We start from the raw sequence: 19776 nt of genomic DNA on the forward strand, positions 1-19776 counted from the left end.
CTTTTTTCGTTACTGAACAGTTTGTACCCTTGCAAAATGTAATGGTTAAAAATTCAAACAGATCCATCCATACTCATCTTCCCAAGAGACAACATGGATTTTAGTCCAGAACCACAATGACATAGGAACCAGAACTGCTGAAGCGGTATGACACAGGTAAGTGAATTCTCCATCAGATCAAACTGTAAAAACAGAACCTCTGTTAGCACAGGGATTTAAGCATGCAGGTGGCATCGCAAGTACCAGAGGGAACACAGGTTACCAGCCAGTCAAATAAATATATTTCTAATATTTCGTGACTGGTCATCCTACAATCCCAGTAAATCTATTTCTGTAGTAGGTTTAATAAAGTGCGTTAGCATGTTAGATGATTCACAAATCAAAATGTACGTGTCTCAAACTTGGGTAGCAAAACTAGGCAATAAGCAGCAAATTTCAAGTGTCAAGTCCCTAGCATTGAAACGTTTAAGAAACCAGACTCCAGACAAAAAGCTAATGCCGAGGTTAAAATCTGGAATATGAATGCCCATACACTGTTGGAAGCTATTGCAAAGCACAAAGTAATCAGGAACACATATACTTCAGAATGACAGACATTTGCAATGCAATTCCATAATCTTTTAAAATGGGAAATCTAGTTTCGTTTACAAAGGAGAAGTAAATGAACCCAATCACAAGTCTCTGACGCTAATCTAGTTATTTATTCTGGAAAACGATTATCTGTTTAAGACTACAACGCGAAGTAGTATGAGATTTACGTAAAGACTGAAGCCCATCGTCTGCAACACACTCGAACCAAAACCAGACAAAAGTATTTCACAGCGATATATCTGATGGACTAGATATATAATGGAACAGGACATTAAACTTTTATGAAAACCTAGATGAGATTTGCATGTGTAAATGGCACACATAGGCCAAAGAGTATGGTCAAATAAAAATGTAGAAAAAATATATAAAATAAAAATGTAGAAAAAATATATAAAAAGCCCCAAACATATATATTTTAACCCCCTCAAAACCAATTATTTTATAACAGACTCTGAACCACCATGTTATGCACATAGACAGCATGGATAACAACATTTAAACATTCCTGTTGGTCTCTCCTCATTTTGTCTTCTCTCAAACGACTTCTTGCAAAGACGTTATTTATGCTACTTAGTGCACTGCTGTAGGACACCAGATTCTCTGATGATGAAAGTTTTGTACAGTGGCATACAAGCTCTTTAGCCTGAGTAAATTCACTGCAAATAGTCAAAGCAATATATTCTGGGATATATTCCTCATTAATGTCAGATTATTCAGAAAGATACAACTGAGGTCCGGATACTGCTTAGAAGACGTGGAAGTATATTTCTGAACTCTTTTCTTGTCCTACGGGAGGAATATTTTTGAAGCTTATTTATTGCACATATAAGGTACTATACAATGAAGCTTTCAAGCTTCATTCTTAGGGTGGTTCGGCTACATAAATTCAACCAGTCTCTCTGAAGTAAACATAATCTCACAGCCATTAAAACCTTGATACTGGCTGCTTTTATTGGATTATATCCTCTAATTCTCTCAGATGTAAATTTCCAGCGATAACCTGTGCAGCAATAAACTTCATTCAGCCACAAGAGTGTGCATGTGAGAGGACTGCAAATCTCCTCTGCCAAACCAGAATTAGCCGGTATCGCAGGAATGAAAGAGCGTGGAGATTTGAAATTGCAGGGAATGGAGACAAGGCGGTGCAGAAGACGAGCTACCTGGGGGGCAGGAGGCCCAAGACCGGTGCCAGACTTTTACAGAAAATAAGCCCCGGGGTGGCCAGCCGGGGCGAGGCTGAGCTGGCGCGGGCGGCTGAGCGGAGCGGGGCGCAGGTGGATACCGGAGCCTGCAGCAGCTCTCGGGGCGCGGAGCAGCGCCCCTGGTTTTGGGTGCCAGCGGGGGCTCGGCGCCGTGCCGGGCTGGGGCGGCGGCGCTGGCGGGGCCCTGCGCGGTGAGTACCTCGGGAGGAGCCGGGAGCCGCCGCACGGTACCGGCGCCGGCGCCGCCGCGGGCAGGGGAAGGCGCAGTAGCCGCGCCGCCTGCGGCAAAGGCGGGCTGGCCCGGCGCGGTGCAGCGGGGCCGGGGTTGCCCGGCGGCGGCGGGAGGTGGCGGCTGCCCCTCCGGGGGCGCCGCCGCCGCAGCGGGGTAACTAGCGGTCATCCTTTGTGCTCCGGCGGGCGGGCCCTCCCGAATGCCGCCCGCCGCCCGGCCCCGCCGCCGCGGGCAAGGGGGGGCGGCTGCGACCGAGCCCGGGCCCCCGCCCGTACAGCCCCCCTGGCAGCCCGGGGCGGGCAACCCTCCCCGTCTGAGCAGTGTTTTGCATAGATGAGCTTAACTTGAACGCTGGGGAGGGCGTAACGTGTAAGGCACCCAGATGTATTATCGCGGGGGGAAAAGGTATATCCTCTGCCTCCGGGCTGCTCACGTAACGGTCTGTAACCATTTACAGAATAGAGGCACAGCGCCTGATGCGAGCTGCCCATCCCCTTGGCACCCGGGGGAGCAAAATGTTTATTATCTGACCCTGTTCCCCCTGTCCTCGGGGGCGCGGGAGCACTCGTGGGTCACGCTGAGACAAGGACAGCACCGGAGGGGTCTCCCGGTGGGGTCTTCTGAGCAGGGCCCCGGAAACAGCCCTGGGGGGTAGAAGGGCAGCAAATGGAACTGCCACAAAACTTCATGCAAACTTGCGACCCTGGCAATTAGCTTAGTGTTTTAAGTGTTTATTTCCCTGATTTTCTCTTCCTTGCTTGGCATGCACGGTTAGCAGTGTGGCTCTGATCTGCAGAAGTGGCAGGTATCCGCATCTCCAGTGAAGTCATTGACAACTGAAGCGCTCAACGTATTAGCAAGCTGAAGTTAGACTGCCAAAACTTATGACACCCAAAATAAACTATGTTTTTAACAATGTTTTTTTCTGTATGTCTTCAAAAGACAAATAATTACACGTGGCATGCCTACTGGGACCACTGTGAAGCAAAACTCGTTACTATTTATAATGCATTTATGAGTTATCCATTGGAAGTGCCTATAAAGTACTATTTTATTCTATACTTTTTAATACTGAGGCAATCAGGTACTGGAAGAGGTTACCCAAATATATGTAAATTATTCATCATATAGACTTTTTACATTGGATGTTTTTCAATGATCCAGTTCAACTACAAGCTAGAGAGCCATAGCTCAACTGTGGTACAGGGAACTTTGGTATTTTGCTGCTAACTTTGGTCTTATTACAGCACCTGCATTTGTCCCTAAAATAGCTCATGAGTCAGATTTTCAAAAAAAGCTCAGCATCTTTGTGGGCAGTAACGTTTGGGCCAGTTTTCGAAGAGCTCTGCATATTGTGTGTGCATACAATATAAAAAGCTGTTCTGAAAAAAAATAATCTAGTCCTTCTCCAGCTGACCAAACAAAAATCCAGATTCTCCTGCCTTTAAATGCAATCCCTTGTGAGAGGCTGTATTCGACACTGTTGCCGTGAGTGGGTCTTGAGCATTGGGGAAATGTGTCTGGCTTCACAAATTGGTTGCTGTCATTTTCATTGCAGTTTTCTGTAGGATTTCACAATTGCGAAGAGCCCCTTGGGCTTCTCTGCCTTCCTTGATACTGTGTTTTTGGCAGTGCTGTGGTGTGGGAAGAAGGCTGAGGGCAGGTAAGTGCATTTCTCTGGGGTGCGATATGGCACAGTGCGATGAGTCAGTAGTGGGGAGAGGATCCAGCCATCCATTCCTTGCTTTATTCAGAGCCTGGGAGTTTGTGCAATTACTGGAAATTGAGACCTTTGCTGCTTTTAAGTGTATTCACTCTGAACTTGTGACATCAGTGGAAAGTTAATAGTATAAAAGTAATAATGAGCAAGAGTCCAATTCAAAAGGAAAATATATGCATTTTCTGAAGATTTGTGGGGGTTGATGCAAGCATGACATTAACTTTCATCTACTCAATATGAGCCCGTTCAGTCAGTAAGATTGCAAAGATGAGTGTCATATCTTTGCATCTCAATGTTAATTATTTTTGCTTTAAATAATTTAAAATATATAAAAGATGTATGTATTTCCTGTCCAAAGAAGAAAATTTTTGTGGCCAGTATCAATACTCAGGTGCACACAAAACCAGTCAAAAGCATGAAAGAGCAAGGCGAGGCTCCACATTTAATCCTGACTCTGAATCTTCAGTTACATAATTTTGTATTCCATTATCTAAGATGTACTGTAATATCCGTCATACATTTTCATTAATCTTATACAGAGCACACTTAACAGCTTGCAATTTTCCTTCGTTCTGCTACTTCTCATTATTTCCCATTAGCATGATTATTCACTATCTTTATTACCTTTATGCAGTTAGTATTTTCTCTCGCTTGTGAGTGGGCTGAATCCTCCATAAGTACTCATATAAACTACATCAATGGGGGATCTAGCTCCAAGTACAGTAAGAGGAAAGAGTTGAGATGTCATATTTAAGATGTAGGTAAAGGAAGGATGAAGTATAATTTTAACTAAGGCTGTCCTCTTATATTCAAAAAAAAGCCTGCACAACAGCTTGGCTCTGACTTCTTCCCCCACTATTCTTCCTGCCTCAAACATGCTGCAGGACCTCTAGAAAGACCTCTAAGCATAATCCCCCTTCTCTCTGCCTCTTGATTTGGAAAGAAAAAGCCAGTAAGTCATTTCAGTATGTGTTTCCACTGGCACCTTTGTGTGGACTCGTCAGTTGGTCCCAGCTTATCTGCTTGTGTGGCAAGTGTTAAATGTGCACAGTTCTTGTTCTTCCTCACTGTGTCACCAATACCTTCCACGACCAAGTTAGGGCTAGTGACAACTTAGTCCATAAAGAGTATCCATCTACGAAAAGTTTGATAGCAGGAGTACAACATATTTTAGCTCCAGTTCACTGTATGAGGCAAATCAGTGTGCTCTTGGAGGAACCTACATGTTCAAGCTGCCCTTAGTTACACATAATTACCTGTACTGCAAGTAAGGGATATGTGGCACTTAACTACAAAGGTAACTTACCCAGCAGCCAGTCTGGAGAGGTTACACATATCGGCAGGTTTTCACTGTTGTCTGTGAAAGAAACGGTAACTTTGACCAATCAGCTCTGACTCCATCTCCTTTATGGTATGAAATACTTCAAGGCCTTCTCTGTATGTTTTTCTAGCAATAAGAAAAAAATAAAATAGTTTGGAAAGGTAGTAACTTGAGAAGAAAAATATACTCATGTATTTAAAGACACCAGTCCAAATTTTCAGTTAGTACAGAATCCGAGTTACTCCATTCACTGCCAGTTTTCAGTCATGAGGCGCTAGCCCTGGGGCACACCTTCTGAGGGCTCACAGAATACATAAGGAGCTTTTTTAAACAAATTTTTATAACTTTCTTCTCTCTTTTGACTATTTTGAAGCTGGTGGCTCTTTTTATTTCTCCAGAGAAGAAGACAAAAAATTACCGTCTCTGGTAATTGGTATCATCACATTTCTGGTCTCCATGGAAACCTATGTGGTACTCCACAGTTGGGTGACATTTCAGTATGTTACAACAGAAATCAGATGGAGGGAAGACTGGGTTCTGCACCTTGCCCATTAATCAATTAAAAATGGTTTTGAAGTTATTTTCACATTGTGTTGCAATCTTCAGTTAAAGTAACAATGGAAGGAATCAAATTAATCAAGTTAAGCTATTGTGGCCTGATCCTACATACACCTATGCACATAACTGCTGCTCAGTTTGATTCTGATAGGCATTGACATTAATTTTGAAGAATTCTTCTGGTTTAGTAGGATTATATGGATTAATACTATGGAAACTGAAAGAGTAATAGCAAACTGTTTGTCAAGTTGACTCTAATAAGAAGCTTGCCAGAGAGGCACTAACAATTCCCTTGTTGTAATTGATGTAAGCAAAGCATTTTGAAAATCAAGAACCTTAAATCTTTATCTTTCTCTGCCTTCACTCTTGTTCTTCCATTACTAAGGAAGAAATACATCTCAAAACTGGTTTCCTCTGAAAAGATACAGTAACTTCATCTACCTGCCTCTTCAGGATTTCCTTTTTTTTATTTCAAGCTTTATCAACTTGAACACAAAGACACATAATCTTACTGGGACAGCAGAAGGTAATACGGAGGAGGAATATACAGAGAGAGACCAGTCTTTTTTTGTGACCACAGTCAACTCATGAAGAGTGAGTGCTCTCAGTCACCTACAAGTAAGTAAAGTACATAGTAATGGAAATAATGCAGCCTACTGTCAACCTGTAAATACTCCTGTATAGACAGCCATGGCAACAAGGTACACAAAGAAATACATTAATTAGAGAATTTTCTTAGCATTTTACATTTGAACAATGAAAACCCAGTATTCACTTTACAATTGCACCAAACCACAATGGTGTAATATGGTAGTGATTTATGCTATTCACTATAACCAAACTACAAAATCTGATCATTTGGTGTGTATTTTGAAGGTGCTTACTGCATTTATTTCAGAATACCGTGGAGAAAATGTATGCTAGTCGAGAGGATATTGGATATGATTTTGGAGAAGACTCAAAAGTTGGAAGTAAGCCAATTAAGCCTAATCCAAACATCGATGGAGGATGGGCTTGGATGATTGTACTTTCCTCTTTCGTTGTGCACATACTTATCATGGGGTCCCAAATGGCCCTTGGAATACTCAACATGGAATGGCTTGAAGAGTTTAATCAAAGTCGTGGCTTAACAGCGTGGGTTAGCTCCCTCAGCATGGGCATTACGCTTATTGTAGGTATGTTCCAGCATAATTTATTTCAAAACTGTAGAGGTTTTTAGAATGTGTCTGCCACTCATCCCTCAAGTATTTTTCTTACAGTTTTCCATTGTATTAGCAGAGCTGCCCAAGTTCTGCTGAGTTGCCTATTTAAAGTCACCAGGACAAATTTTACAAGTTAGAAGGAGAAAGGGAACAACAGGGAAAAAGATAGAGAAGACAATGACTCCAGGAGACGGCATGAGCAGGAAAGGATGCCTGTGACTTCGAGGTCTCACTAGAATTAAGAAAACATGATCTGTGAAGCTCATGGTCCTCCCCATACTCTAACTGGGAGGAGAAAATGTTGATTGGACAGTTTATATTTCAGTTTGGCAGCTGAACTAAAATATATTTTTTAAGTTGTGGTAGGATCAACGCAAAACAATATCTGGAGGGGTATATTTGTGTATATATGTATGTACACACCTCTGTCTCCCTAAATTAAGACTGAAAAAGTTGTGTTTAGGTCTGCCTAAAACGTTCCACTGGAAACAAAATAAAACGTTTACTTTCTAGTTAATTGTGAAAAAGGCCTGCACTCACACAGCATTAGTATTGGGAACAATGGTTTCAGCTTCTTCCTCTGTTTAAACTGTCCCTTTGTCATGGAGCACTTTGATTTTAGGTCCTGCAGGTATTTGCTAAGTATTTGGTCAGTTGATTGAATTCTTCTTTCTGTGATTTTGAACAATAATAGGGAAAATAAACTGAATTGCATGAATAGCCTGATGTTTAACGTTTTGTTTAAAACATTAAGAATCTTCATGAGAAAAATTATTAAAAAGCGTAAAGAATTAAATAAATAATTTAACATTTTTTCACGTTTTTAACAGGTCCTTTCATTGGTCTATTCATCAGCATGTGTGGGTGCCGCAAGACAGCTATAATTGGAGGGATTCTGAATGCCCTAGGTTGGATACTGAGTGCTTATGCCTCAAATGTGCACTACCTCTTCCTTACATTTGGAGTGACAGCCGGTAAGAGCTGTACTGACGTTTGAAAGTTCTTTCAATTATTTTTGATTCCTTTGAAGGTTGTCTGTGTGAGTAAAGAGGGAAGTTAGACTGCAAAGTTATTTGGGTTTTCCTTTCACACTCTTTCCAGCCTGTTATCTTTTCAGAAACTTATTTATTTACTCACTGGATGGCACCCAATGACTTTTGTTGTCATTTATATCTGCTATCTGAAGATGGTATTTTTATCAAGTTCTCCCAAGTAAATATATTAGAGGACATTTTTAATTACAAGAATTAATGTAACCCAAACTTTTTAAAGATGTTAATTTTAAGATGTTAAAACACTGTTGAATTATATATTCAGCTAACTCCTCTCTTTGTCACAGGAAGAAACAGCAAATGTTTTCTACAGGAGCTGCTCCCCATTAATAAAATACCAGATTATGATACCTATGTACTGCTTCAAACCCCATTTTAGAGGGTCTTGTGGGTTACTGCTGGTAGGCAGCTAAGCCTCACACAGCTGCTTGCTCACTCCTGAAGTGGGATGGGGGAGAGAATCAGAAGGGTAAAAGTGAGATAAAGACAGTGAGTAAGTAAAGCAAAAGCTGCATGCGCAAGCAAAGCGATATAAGGAATTCATTCACTACTTCCCATGAGCAGGCAGATGTTTAGCCACTTCCAGTAAAGCAGGGCTTCATCAGGTGTAATGGTTACTTGGTAAAACAAACATCACAGCTCCGAATGTCCCCCTTTCCTCCTTCCTTCCACCAGTTTTATTGCTGAGCATGACATCATATGATATGGGAAATCCCTATGGTGAGTTGGGGTCAGCTGTCCCACTGTGTCCCTTCCCAGCTTCTTGTGCATCCTCAGCCCGCTCACTGGCAGGGTAGTGTGAGAAACAGAAAAAGTCTTGATCTAAGTACTGACCAGCTATAGCTAAGACATCCCTGTGTTATCAACGGTGTTTGGGCCACAAATCCAAAGCATAGCACTATATGAGGTACTGTGAAGAAAATTAACTCTATCCCAGCTTGAATTAGGACAATGCATGTGGCCATATTTCATATGCAATTTCTAACAAAGGATATTCCACAACCACTAATAAATAGCAATTAATTTTGCTACATTTTTTACCACTGAAAGAAACAATATTTTGTCATTTTTATTGGAAGTAGATCTTTAGAAAACTTTTTATATGTGTAAGACAAATCAAAATATGAAAAGGCAGGTGTGTTTAGGTATCTTTCTTGAAAAGCAATAGATCCTTAGTGCCCAAATGCTCGTTTTCTAGCAAAATGTAGCTTCTCGTGAAAAAAATCAGTTGCTTTAAGAAAGTTACGTAGAGGGACCCAGTATTATTTACTTAAAGCACTACTCAGTTTTATTCACTATTCATTTCTGGAAAGAGTAATTGTTAATAGATATGAAACGAAAATGTTAAAGTGATCCAAGTAAGAAATACAAAATTTGGCCTTTAATTATTACCTGAGCAACACTGAGCAATTCAAGGGATTTTGAAATATTATTCACTCCACAGATAACATGGCCAGTAATGTTTGCAAATGAAGCATGGTATCTATGTTATACGTGACAGACAGAAGCCTTAAAAAAAAAAATGTTTGCAGTAATAGCTTTAGTACCCTCCATCCTCTTTAACTACCCTTTCACAGAATTTCACAGAAATCTGCAGAATTTCAGTACATAATTTTTCATCTAGCTCTCTGGAGGGAAAAAAATTGAAACTAGCAAGGATAACTGTGATGACTCTTTATACCACCATACCATAGATAGCAGAAATGTTGCAAATTCCTGAACAAAGAGCAATAATTATAGGCAGGCTTCTGCCCTTTTTGGTATTTCTGTTTATATTGGATATAATCAAGCAGACAGGAATCTATACACTCTTTCTCTTAGCCCTTGCTGCTTTTCAGAAAGAAATATCAGACAAAAAAGCAGCGATTATACATAGAATTTAAAGAGGGGTGAAAACTGTATTTTCAGAAAAAATCTGAGGCAAATTTTTACATGAGGTGGAGGAGTGAGATGCTGTTGTAGGAGTAATTCTGTCCAGAGATGCCTGAGATGTTTCCTCCAGCTTCATGAGACCTCCACTCACCATCCCCTCACTCACCATCTCCTCACTCGCCGTCCCCTCACTCACCGTCCCCTCAGCGTCCCCTCACTCACTGTCCCCTCACTCACCATCTCCTCACTCGCCGTCCCCTCACTCACCGTCCCCTCAGCGTCCCCTCACTCGCCATCCCCTCACTCACCATCTCCTCACTCGCCATCCCCTCACTCACCATCCCCTCACTCACCATCTCCTCACTCGCCGTCCCCTCACTCACTGTCCCCTCACTCACCATCTCCTCACTCACCATCTCCTCACTCGCCATCCCCTCACTCACCATCCCCTCACTCACCATCTCCTCACTTGCCGTCCCCTCACTCACTGTTCCCTCAGCGTCCCCTCACTCACCATCTCCTCACTCACTGCCCCTTCACTCACAATCCCCTCGCTCACCATCCCCTCACTCACCATCTCCTCACTCGCCGTCCCCTCACTCACTGTTCCCTCAGCGTCCCCTCACTCACCATCTCCTCACTCACTGCCCCTTCACTCACAATCCCCTCATTCACCATTCCTTCACTCACCGTCCCCTCACTCACCCATCGCCTCACTCCCCATCCTGTCACTCCCCATCCCCTTGCTCACGGTCACCTCACTCACCGCCACCTCAGGGAAGTTTCCTTCATGTTCTCATGGCCTCTAGATGTAAGACTGCTGTTCACTGACAGTGGCCGCCTCCTGCTGTGATCACTTCTAGGCCTCCATCCAGTGCTCGTGGGCATACTCATGGCTCCTGTTCTCCTGTTGGTGACCTGCTGTGCCAGATGCCCTCAGAGAGTGCGTCCCCACGATCCCAGCCTTGTCCCCACTGGCCGCAGCCACCCTGCCGCCTCAGCTCCCCTTCCCAAAGTGCCCCTCACCTCAGCGTGGTTCCCGTCCCTCAGCTCCTCACAGCCTTGCCCCTCACCTCCTGGCCACTGGCTTCATCCCAGCTCCACAGGCTCTGCTCCCCACAGCGGCAGTATGGGGGGGGCAGAGGAGCCTTCTCCCCCCTCACCTGGCCAGGAAGCCCTGGGGAGGGCGCAGGGAGCCCCTGTGGGCCGGGGGGCAAAATGCCCCCTGAGCCCCGCGGTGCGAGAGCAGAGCCGGGCCTGCCGCTGGCCTGGTGGTGCAGGGGGACAAATCTGTGAGGAAAAGGAGTGGGGAGGCCTGGTGGCGCTGTATTTACCCGCGAAGGCGGCGTGCCTGTGCATGGGATTAGGCTACGGTTTGCTATGTAGCCCACAGAATGAAAAGATAAGGTAAAACAATTTTGAAAATGTTTTATTTCCGGGGAAGCGCAGTAAACACTAACGCAAGCACGAGCCCGGGCTGCGTTCTCACAGCAGCCAACGGCAGGTGGGTCTGAGGAGGCGGGGGGTCTTCTGGGGGGCAGGGAGACTGCATTGGAGTTTGGGACGGGGTTTGTGGGGGGAGACCATGTGCGAAATAAAAACCTGATCGTGGATTTGTGTAGCAAAGAAATAAATGCTTCTGACAGGCAGAGCAGGTCAGCTCTGCCCAGGGTACACTGCCGTGACATTGAGGTGCTTTTTTTCAGGCTCTGCTGGAGTAATTGCTCTTTCTCTGATCTAGCTGTAGCTAGATCATGCTGTAGCTGCGTGCAGCTACGTTATCAGCTATTTAGGAAAACTTTTAAGCCCAAAGCACTCTTCTAAATTACGATCATAGTGAATTTGGAAGCATGTTCTGCATATATCTTTCATTCCAAACCCCCTCTGTCAGGAATTTGCTGAGAAAAACTGGGCAACTGTTACCTTTAATGATGTGTTTGCACAACTCTCAACATTTTCTGCTTGAAGTAGGTAACATTAATACCCTGGTTTTTTAACTGTAAGTGGGGCAATTTCTACAAAACTAGAGATCTGCCATTTAAGAATATGCCTGTGCAGCTGTTGTGTGGCCCTCCCTAGGCTTCCCTGGAGTGCCCAAAGAGAAACCTGGAAGCTACCCAAGGTCCTACCACGGGGCTAACCCCCTGGGCTGACCCCTGAAACATATCTCATGGTCACTGTGGCTCCACAGTTACAAAGTAAGGACAAAAACTCAGCCTGGATCTTCATTGGCGATGAACTTGGGCAAAAGCAACAAGATGCGCCCACTAAGCAATTTCTGGTCACTGATACAATCAGATGCCAGTGTTACAAATGCAGATATTTCAAAATAGGGTTTGTTTATGTTTGTTGCCATATTAACTGCCACTGATTTGTTGTGGGATGTTTGGGGCTTTCCCGTGGTGTCATGCTGAACTGAGGTAAAGGTTTTATCGTCCATGTTTTTCATTTTTTCCAGCAGTTTAATGGCAGTATTGTATTCTCACTGGAATGAGTATTGCAGATTTTGGAACACACTACGAGGCAGAAATGAAAGTTAGCATTGGAATTGAATATTTATTCTTGGTTTTATTACTATGCTTGTGCAGAAGTGAGGAATAAAACTAATTCGTTTTTCACTGCTTCTTATCTTTTTGGCAAAAAGTTCAGATTGACTTTGGTTTCTATTTTCATAGGTGTTGGAAGTGGTATGGTTTATCTGCCTGCGGTGGTCATGGTAGGGCAGTATTTTCAGAAGAGAAGAGCTCTTGCACAAGGACTCAGTACCACAGGAACAGGGTTTGGAGCTTTCCTAATGACTGCCTTACTGAAGTACCTCTGCACTGAATTTGGGTGGAGGAACGCCATGTTCATCCAGGGCGCCATCTCCCTGAACCTTTGTGTCTGCGGGGCGCTTATGAGACCACTCTTTCCCAAAGACGTTGTTAGTGAAAAACATGTTGTGAGAAGTAATAGTGAAGATAATCAGGCAAAAGCTCTGTCCCACTCTACAGAGACTATAAAATCTAACGGAGTCCTCAGTGAAGAACCGGAAAAAAAAGAAGAGGCAACAAATGAAGAAGTGCTTGACAGTGTTCAGCACACAGAAATGGGAGGTAAATCTAGAAGTGGAAAGAGTATGTACGGACTGCGCATTCTGAAGACAGTGAGCCAGCTGACAGTTACCGTCAGGAAGGGCTTTGCAATATGGTACTCCAGCTACTTCGGAGCTGCATCACTGTTTACCAATAGAGTATTTGTGGCCTTTATAATTTGGGCTTTGTTTGCCTATAGCAGCTTTGTCATTCCCTTTATTCATCTTCCAGAAATAGTCAAGCAGTACAACTTATCTAGTCAGAACAATATATTTCCTTTGACATCCATTATAGCCATTGTGCATATTTTTGGTAAAGTGATCCTTGGAATCATCTCTGATCTCCCGTGCATCAGCACGTGGAACGTCTTCCTCATGGCTAACTTTACCCTGGTCACCTGCATTCTTACTTTGCCATTAATGCAAACTTACGTTACCCTGGCTGTGATTTGTGCTCTAATAGGATTTTCTAGTGGCTATTTTTCTCTAATGCCTGTTGTGACTGAAGATTTAGTTGGAACTAAACACCTTGCAAATGCCTATGGCATCATCATTTGTGCCAACGGAATATCTGCATTGCTTGGACCACCCTTTGCAGGTAAAAAGTTCATATCTCTAACCAACAGATGTTTGTATAATAAATAACCATGTGACTTGTTATATTGCTAAGATTTCTTATGTTCTGAGCCCGCGTAGTTAACAAAATTATATCTGCTCCAGAATGGACTGTAACATCCAGGTTTACGTTGTACAAATTTACAGATCACATCTGCTGGGTACCAGCTCGCTATTCACACACTACAAATTACCATCCTTGCAAATAAACCCAAATCTGCACCTTTCATACCTTTCAATGGTATGTTTCCTTAAAATATTATCATATACTTTTTTAAAATTGAAAGGTTTAACCTATTTTTATGTGTTTTGTGTAGTATATGCACTATACATACTCATGCCTCTAGATGAAAAAATGTATACTTTTCAGGGTAGGCAGGTATTTGTACCACAGCATTACCCCCAAGAACTATAAAGTGTATTTGCGAGTCACCACTCTAAGCTGCCAATGGATGTGTAGATTTAGCGAATTTAGCTTTGCTTTCCTTCAGCCACAAGTATCTACTTTGGGGACCGCACTGCTCATAATCTCTTTACTGCCATCCACAACAGAAGGCAGAATCGTAGGTGTGTGACCCCTAAAGTTACTTAGGTTTAAACAAACATTCATTATAAATTTTCTCATAGAAAGAGGCAGGGAAATACGGGAGAGATATAGGTACTGATTGTCAATACAATGCCAGACTATGGCTATCTTTTAGAGATGCAAATCTGAAGACAGCATTAAGAAACCTTGTGAGTAATGGCCGTGGCCAGCCAGGGGTGGCACTAGGCTGAACTGAAGCTATTTGCAGCACAAGCAACCCAAAAAAGAGAGAACACTCTCACCTTCTCTCCCCACCATTAAGTGAGCTGACGCAATTTAGCAGAAAGCTCATTTGGTGCCCTTTGAAAAGCAGCAGTGTTTTACTCTACCATACATTCTTCCAGCACCTCTCAGTCTGTGCTGAACATGTCTTTATATTTGGTCATAAGTAATGAAGCAAATAGGATGCAATTAGTTGATGTGAAAAAAGCTTCTGATCTTGAGGTTACATCACAACGCAACCGACATGACATGAGGGAATTTTGCTATTTGGGGTTCTCAAACCTTTCTGAAGTAACTAACTTTAACATATTTTTGCAAAGGAATTAAGGCTGGAACGAGAGTCATTGCAGTACTGAGATTATGTCTCTTGAACAGTCTTTTATTGGTATGTCAGTCTTTGAGTAAGCTATTGGGAGTGTGTTTGCTTGCACAAGGCACAGCGTTTGAACTAGCCTGCAGTAGCGGGCATTTTACAAAGACAATAGTAGGGTGGAAGAACTAACTGGTTTGGAATTCCACAATGTCTATTTTAAAGTCAGACCTGTAACGACTTGTTTGAAAAACGTACAGATTTAGAGAGAAGGTTGCTTGGCTTCTTAGGATGGCACATAGCTAGAGTCCCATTTTAAGACTTCCATGATACTTAAATGAGGGGATAGGTTTTGCACTGGTTTGGGGTTTTGGTGAATGAACAAGAGATTTTGTTAATTCATTTCCATTTGTAGCATCTAGAGGAGGAGAAAATCACCACCTCTTTTTTCCACAAAAAATCTATGGATTTGACTGAAATGTCATGAGAGAATTCTGCAGTATTTTTCATATTTTCCCATGCAAGGTACCTTGTCAAGCTTTGTAACAAACATGTTTTTTCCTTATTTTGCAGGTTGGATCTATGACATGACACATAAATACGATTTTTCTTTTTACATATCTGGCTTGCTATACATGGTGGGAATAATATTTTTACTTATACAACCTTGTATTCAAAAGAAACAACCAAGAGAAAAATCTATGGAAGAAGCACAAGTATAGAACAAATTACAGAAGTTTTTTTACAGATTTGTTTTGTTTTGTTTTGTTTTCATGTTTCTATTGTATGACAGTATGAAGCTGTTCTTCTTATGGAACCAACCACATGGAGCTGTACTTAAGTGAAACGCAAATGTGCTCCAAAATGCTAATAAATTATTAGAAATATGGTTTTAAATTGAGTTAAGATCTTTTACTTTAGAACTAACAAATACAGCAATTAAAAGCACCCTGCTAGTCTTTTAAACAATGCTAGGAGCCTTTACTCTTGCTTCTCTTTTACCTTTTCACCACTACCCATTGGTGAAACTTCATTGGCTGCAGTGCAGTTACTCCTCATTTACACTAGTCCTATAAGAGAATTTGATATAGAAGTCCTTCCTAATATGTATTCTGTCTGATAAAAGATTAGTTACTGAGTATGAGGAAATGATTGGTTTTTTTTACTTGGCTAGCCAAGTATTGTTGAAATGCTAGCACAATAATTCTATTAATTCAGCATATTAAAATTACTATTTCTGTGACGCAAAACTGAAGAACAATTCTTATATTTTTCTGAAATGACTCTCTACTTGGAGGATTTTTTATTTTATTTTTTTTAAAGTATCAACTGCATAATAAAGTAGCCAATACATAGGCTGCATTAAAAACGCTGTGACACTTAATGCATATAAACAAACATGAAAGCAGAAATAGGCAACATATGGAAAATATTATTGTTACTCACAGGCTGGAAAACGTTTCCAGAAACAGTCTGAAGTTTCTGGCTGCTTTACCTAATTAGAGGTATTTTAGAACTTTGTAACATTGCCATTGACTCCTTCCATGGGACTTGTTTGTCAAGTAAACAGTACTAAAGAAACAGAGTTGGGCAAAATTGGCCAAACATAGTCTTAGAATGAACTGGACTACAGCATGCTAAATTTTGTTACAATTAATTTAATAACAAAAACTGTTATATTACGAGCAGTTGTGTTGCTGCTCTTAATGTACACCATGAACTGTGTAAGACTGGTCACATTTGACATGTTTATTCACCAGAAAATTAGATAATGCAGAGCATGGAAGAGCTAAAGACCATTGAAAATATTAAAATATTTTTTCTTAAACAACATTAAGCAGCTGGTAATCAATGCAGAATGTTTTATATGGTGGTACAAGACATACTCTTTTCAGCTTTGAGAGGTGAGTCTGGTGTTAATTTTCCTATCAAATAAAAGTCACTGTAGTTTTTTTTCCTGATAGCTTTATGAAAGTTTTTTCATGACAAATCAGGTTCTTAGTTTAATATTCATACCTGCTGCTGGAATTCTTAAAAAACAATTGGTACTATTCAACTATAATGAACAAATATTGGGAAACAGTTCAGTATGCAACAATGTCATTATACAGATTGTTTTTATAGCTGCAAGGTTGGTTAAAAAAAAGTTCTGAACTGCAGCTTGTATTGTTCTATATTGCAACTCACCAGCTTCTTAGTTTTGCACTTCTACAACTGTTGTTGGTGGGGTTATACTTTAAAATAGATCACTGAAATAAGCCAAGTTAAAAAAGAAAACCTGGAGGAAACCCCAAACTACTTTAAGATTCAGATAATTTCATTCATATAGGATAGTTATGTATGGCCTTTAAAATTCACATTAAAACAACTGAGGTGCCAGTGAACTGCAACACATGGTGTGAACACGCAGTCAGTAATTTCTTAAAATCAGCTTTTTTGTTGGAGAAAATGTTCATGTAAACTACACTTTCACATCAATTCTTTTTTTACAGGTTTAATGTCTTCGTGTGAATGCTGCTGCTAGCTTATTTTAACTGAGCTATCTTTTATTGGTGAAATATATATGTATATATTGAGGTGATGATTTCCCTCAATTTCCTTTTTTTTTCTTTTTTGAAAGATATGTACCCTTTATACGTAGATATTCACTTTGTCTTTTGTCAAAATCAACTTTATTTGCATATTAATGTAATGATAATATGTTGTTCACTTATGATATCTGCAATATATCTTTCTATAGAAGTCCTTACTGGGCCGTATGATGGGAATAAACTTACATTACCTAAAATTTCACTTCCTGTTCATTTACTAATTAGGTTTGGGTTTTTTTAAGGCTAAAAATGAAGATAGTCCTGCAAAATGATTGTTCTTATTTCTCATAACAGAATGAACAGGTACGTGGTTGATCAAGGATAGGGGAAGGTAGGCTGCCTAACTGTTATGAACACAAGCTAAGAAAAAAACTCCTTGGTAGTAAATTGACAGAAAGTGAGGAAAGAGGGTCTGTTGTTTAGTAGCCCTGCTTACATACTGTAGTTCTTAAAATCATCACTCTAAAGCAAAATTACATTTTATAGTGTTTTATTACACAGAACAGAAATTTTATGAATACAGTATTTTATGCACATCGTGAAATTTGCATTTGTCATTGTCCTAAAAGGAATAGTCACAAAGAGGAAAGAGTATACTTAAGTGTTTCTTCTACCTAAAAGATCTACAATCACCAAATGCTTCAAGAATATTGGTATATAGTTGTAGAACAAAATATTCTTAATCTAAATTAGCAAATATCTTTTAAGAATTAAAATACTGCTTTATAAAGAAATAGAAGGATATTAAGAACCCTGTAAGAACCCTGTATTCATAGTTTTTAATCAATTTATAAAATTCAAGTTTAATACTTGACATGTTAAAAAACTGTAAACCTAGTACACTCTTAAATATTACACTATTATATCCAAATGCTGCAATCACTGTTTTTAATACTCAGGTCTTAAATCTATTCAATGGCAAATGATATATTAATCAACCAGTACTTTCAGAGTAAAAATATTTGGCCTCTTAATTACTGAAGTTGACTGTTTAAGTCAGTAATGTCAGCAAGAACTGCCTTCATTTTACAACACTGTTAAGTAACTGTTGTTACAGTCCTATAAGATAGCAAATCTCTCCTATCAAATATGCAACTAGAGCAATGGAAGCCAATTAGTTTCAAAAGTTCCTGCATCAGCAACATCAAGGAGCAATGTTGACCACATACCATTCTGGCAGAGTGCCTCGCATATGATTTTGATGGACTGTCCAAGATGAGGATGAACATTTCATCCACACCCTCAGTCACCAAAGAAGTTTCTTCTTGGCGCCGAAATTATTATTTGCTTGAACTTTGGATAATTAATTTAAAAACATTTTAACACACATCAAACTGTGGAACCAGCTAAACGTTACTTGCCTATAAACATTGCAAAATTACCATGATGGACAGTAAAAACCTCAGCATTCATCAGCAATTTTTCTAGTAAGAAATGATAGATGGTTTTCTATAAAGGTAATGCTGACAATGCCACAGCATCTGATGTAAGACATGGAGCATGTATAGCATATATACAAAATAGAGAAGTCGGCACGAAGAAGTACAAAGAAGTCACAATCTCTTCTACTGCTAGTAACTGTTATGATGCTGACCATAATACAATTTCAGGATGCCCCACATATGAAACATTGTATTGTTTACACGTTGCTCTGAGTAAAGCACATTTTGTTTTTCTCCTTTCAATTCTTAAAATAATCTGCTTTCCCTAGTAAAGCAGAAATGTGGGTATGTCTGACCTGATAAACAGCAAATCCACGCCTTATAACAATTACTTGAATGAAAAAATACATCTTTATTCATAATCTTTGTTGTTCCGAGCATCTTGTTTCTGCCTCCTCCTTCGGAGCTGCAGCTGTAGCTGAAGTCTGTTTGTGAAGAAGAATTGTTTCCAGCCAATTTCCTGTGCAAGTTCTTTCATTTCAGGTGTAATTGTGTCACACAAGTTCTTCACAATATTTTCCCATAGTGCATTACTGTTACATATCTAGTTGCAAGAGAAAGTAGAGACTTAAAACCACAATTTGGCTTACTCGTTGGTGATTATTTTACTACACAAAATGTGTTTAGACCACACAGATGCCTTGTATGAAGGTCACTTGCAGTGCAAGCTGCCCATTTATCTTGCAAGATGCAGTACTAGTTAAAACTCACAATGATATCAGTGGAAGTTTTGCCCAGTGTTGCCAACAGAAGATATTGCATGTTCTTCTGTGAAAAATTTGAGTTTTGTTTGGTATGATATCAAAGGCTTTTCTGCCGCACTAAGAGCAGCTGTAATGGCACATACTTTCCTGGTGTGTAATTCATACAGCCCCACTGGAATCAATGAAGCTGTGTAAGATAATGCCAAAGAACTTGTCAGGATATAGAAATCACACCACAAATACAAATCTGTTTTCAAGGAAAGTAAAAGAAGCAAATTGCCTTTGGATTACAACAGAAATGCAATTTTAGGAAGCTTTCAGAAGCACTGTAGGGATTAAGCCTGTTTCTCAGGAGATGCTTCCCTCTTTCAAAACGAATCAGATTCAGAAAGAATCAGGTGGAAATATTATATTACAAACAGGAAGAAAAAAATGTTGTAATTTGTTAGATGACAACCATCACAAAAAAAGAATTTGGAAGAT

General features: G+C 40.6%; 2 protein-coding genes across 3 annotated transcripts in view; one reads left to right on the top strand and one right to left on the bottom strand.

The window, feature by feature from the left end:
- Positions 1-1627: 1627 nt before the first annotated feature.
- On the top strand, positions 1628-17608 carry SLC16A14 (solute carrier family 16 member 14). 2 transcript variants are annotated; one of them, XM_063338202.1, is made up of 7 exons: positions 1628-1984; positions 3584-3688; positions 6101-6242; positions 6523-6799; positions 7657-7800; positions 12426-13421; positions 15130-17608. In XM_063338202.1, exons 4-7 carry the CDS (start codon positions 6538-6540, stop codon positions 15276-15278), a joined length of 1551 nt encoding a protein of 516 aa, XP_063194272.1. In that variant the 5' UTR covers positions 1628-1984; positions 3584-3688; positions 6101-6242; positions 6523-6537; the 3' UTR covers positions 15279-17608. The 2 variants fall into 2 exon arrangements, with proteins under 2 accessions (XP_063194272.1, XP_063194273.1); XM_063338203.1 differs by having other exon boundaries at positions 3594-3688.
- Positions 17609-17871: 263 nt separating this feature from the next.
- The window catches only part of FBXO36 (F-box protein 36), a 28075-nt gene continuing 26170 nt past the window's right edge, over positions 17872-19776 (bottom strand). The window contains exon 4 of the mRNA XM_063338204.1: positions 17872-19133. Coding sequence (XP_063194274.1) covers positions 18942-19133 — 192 coding nt within the window. The 3' untranslated portion in view covers positions 17872-18941. The remainder of the gene's footprint in view (positions 19134-19776) is intronic.

This window comes from Chroicocephalus ridibundus, chromosome 6 (assembly GCF_963924245.1).
Source record: "Chroicocephalus ridibundus chromosome 6, bChrRid1.1, whole genome shotgun sequence".
In the NCBI taxonomy this organism is placed as follows: Eukaryota; Metazoa; Chordata; class Aves; order Charadriiformes; family Laridae; genus Chroicocephalus; species Chroicocephalus ridibundus.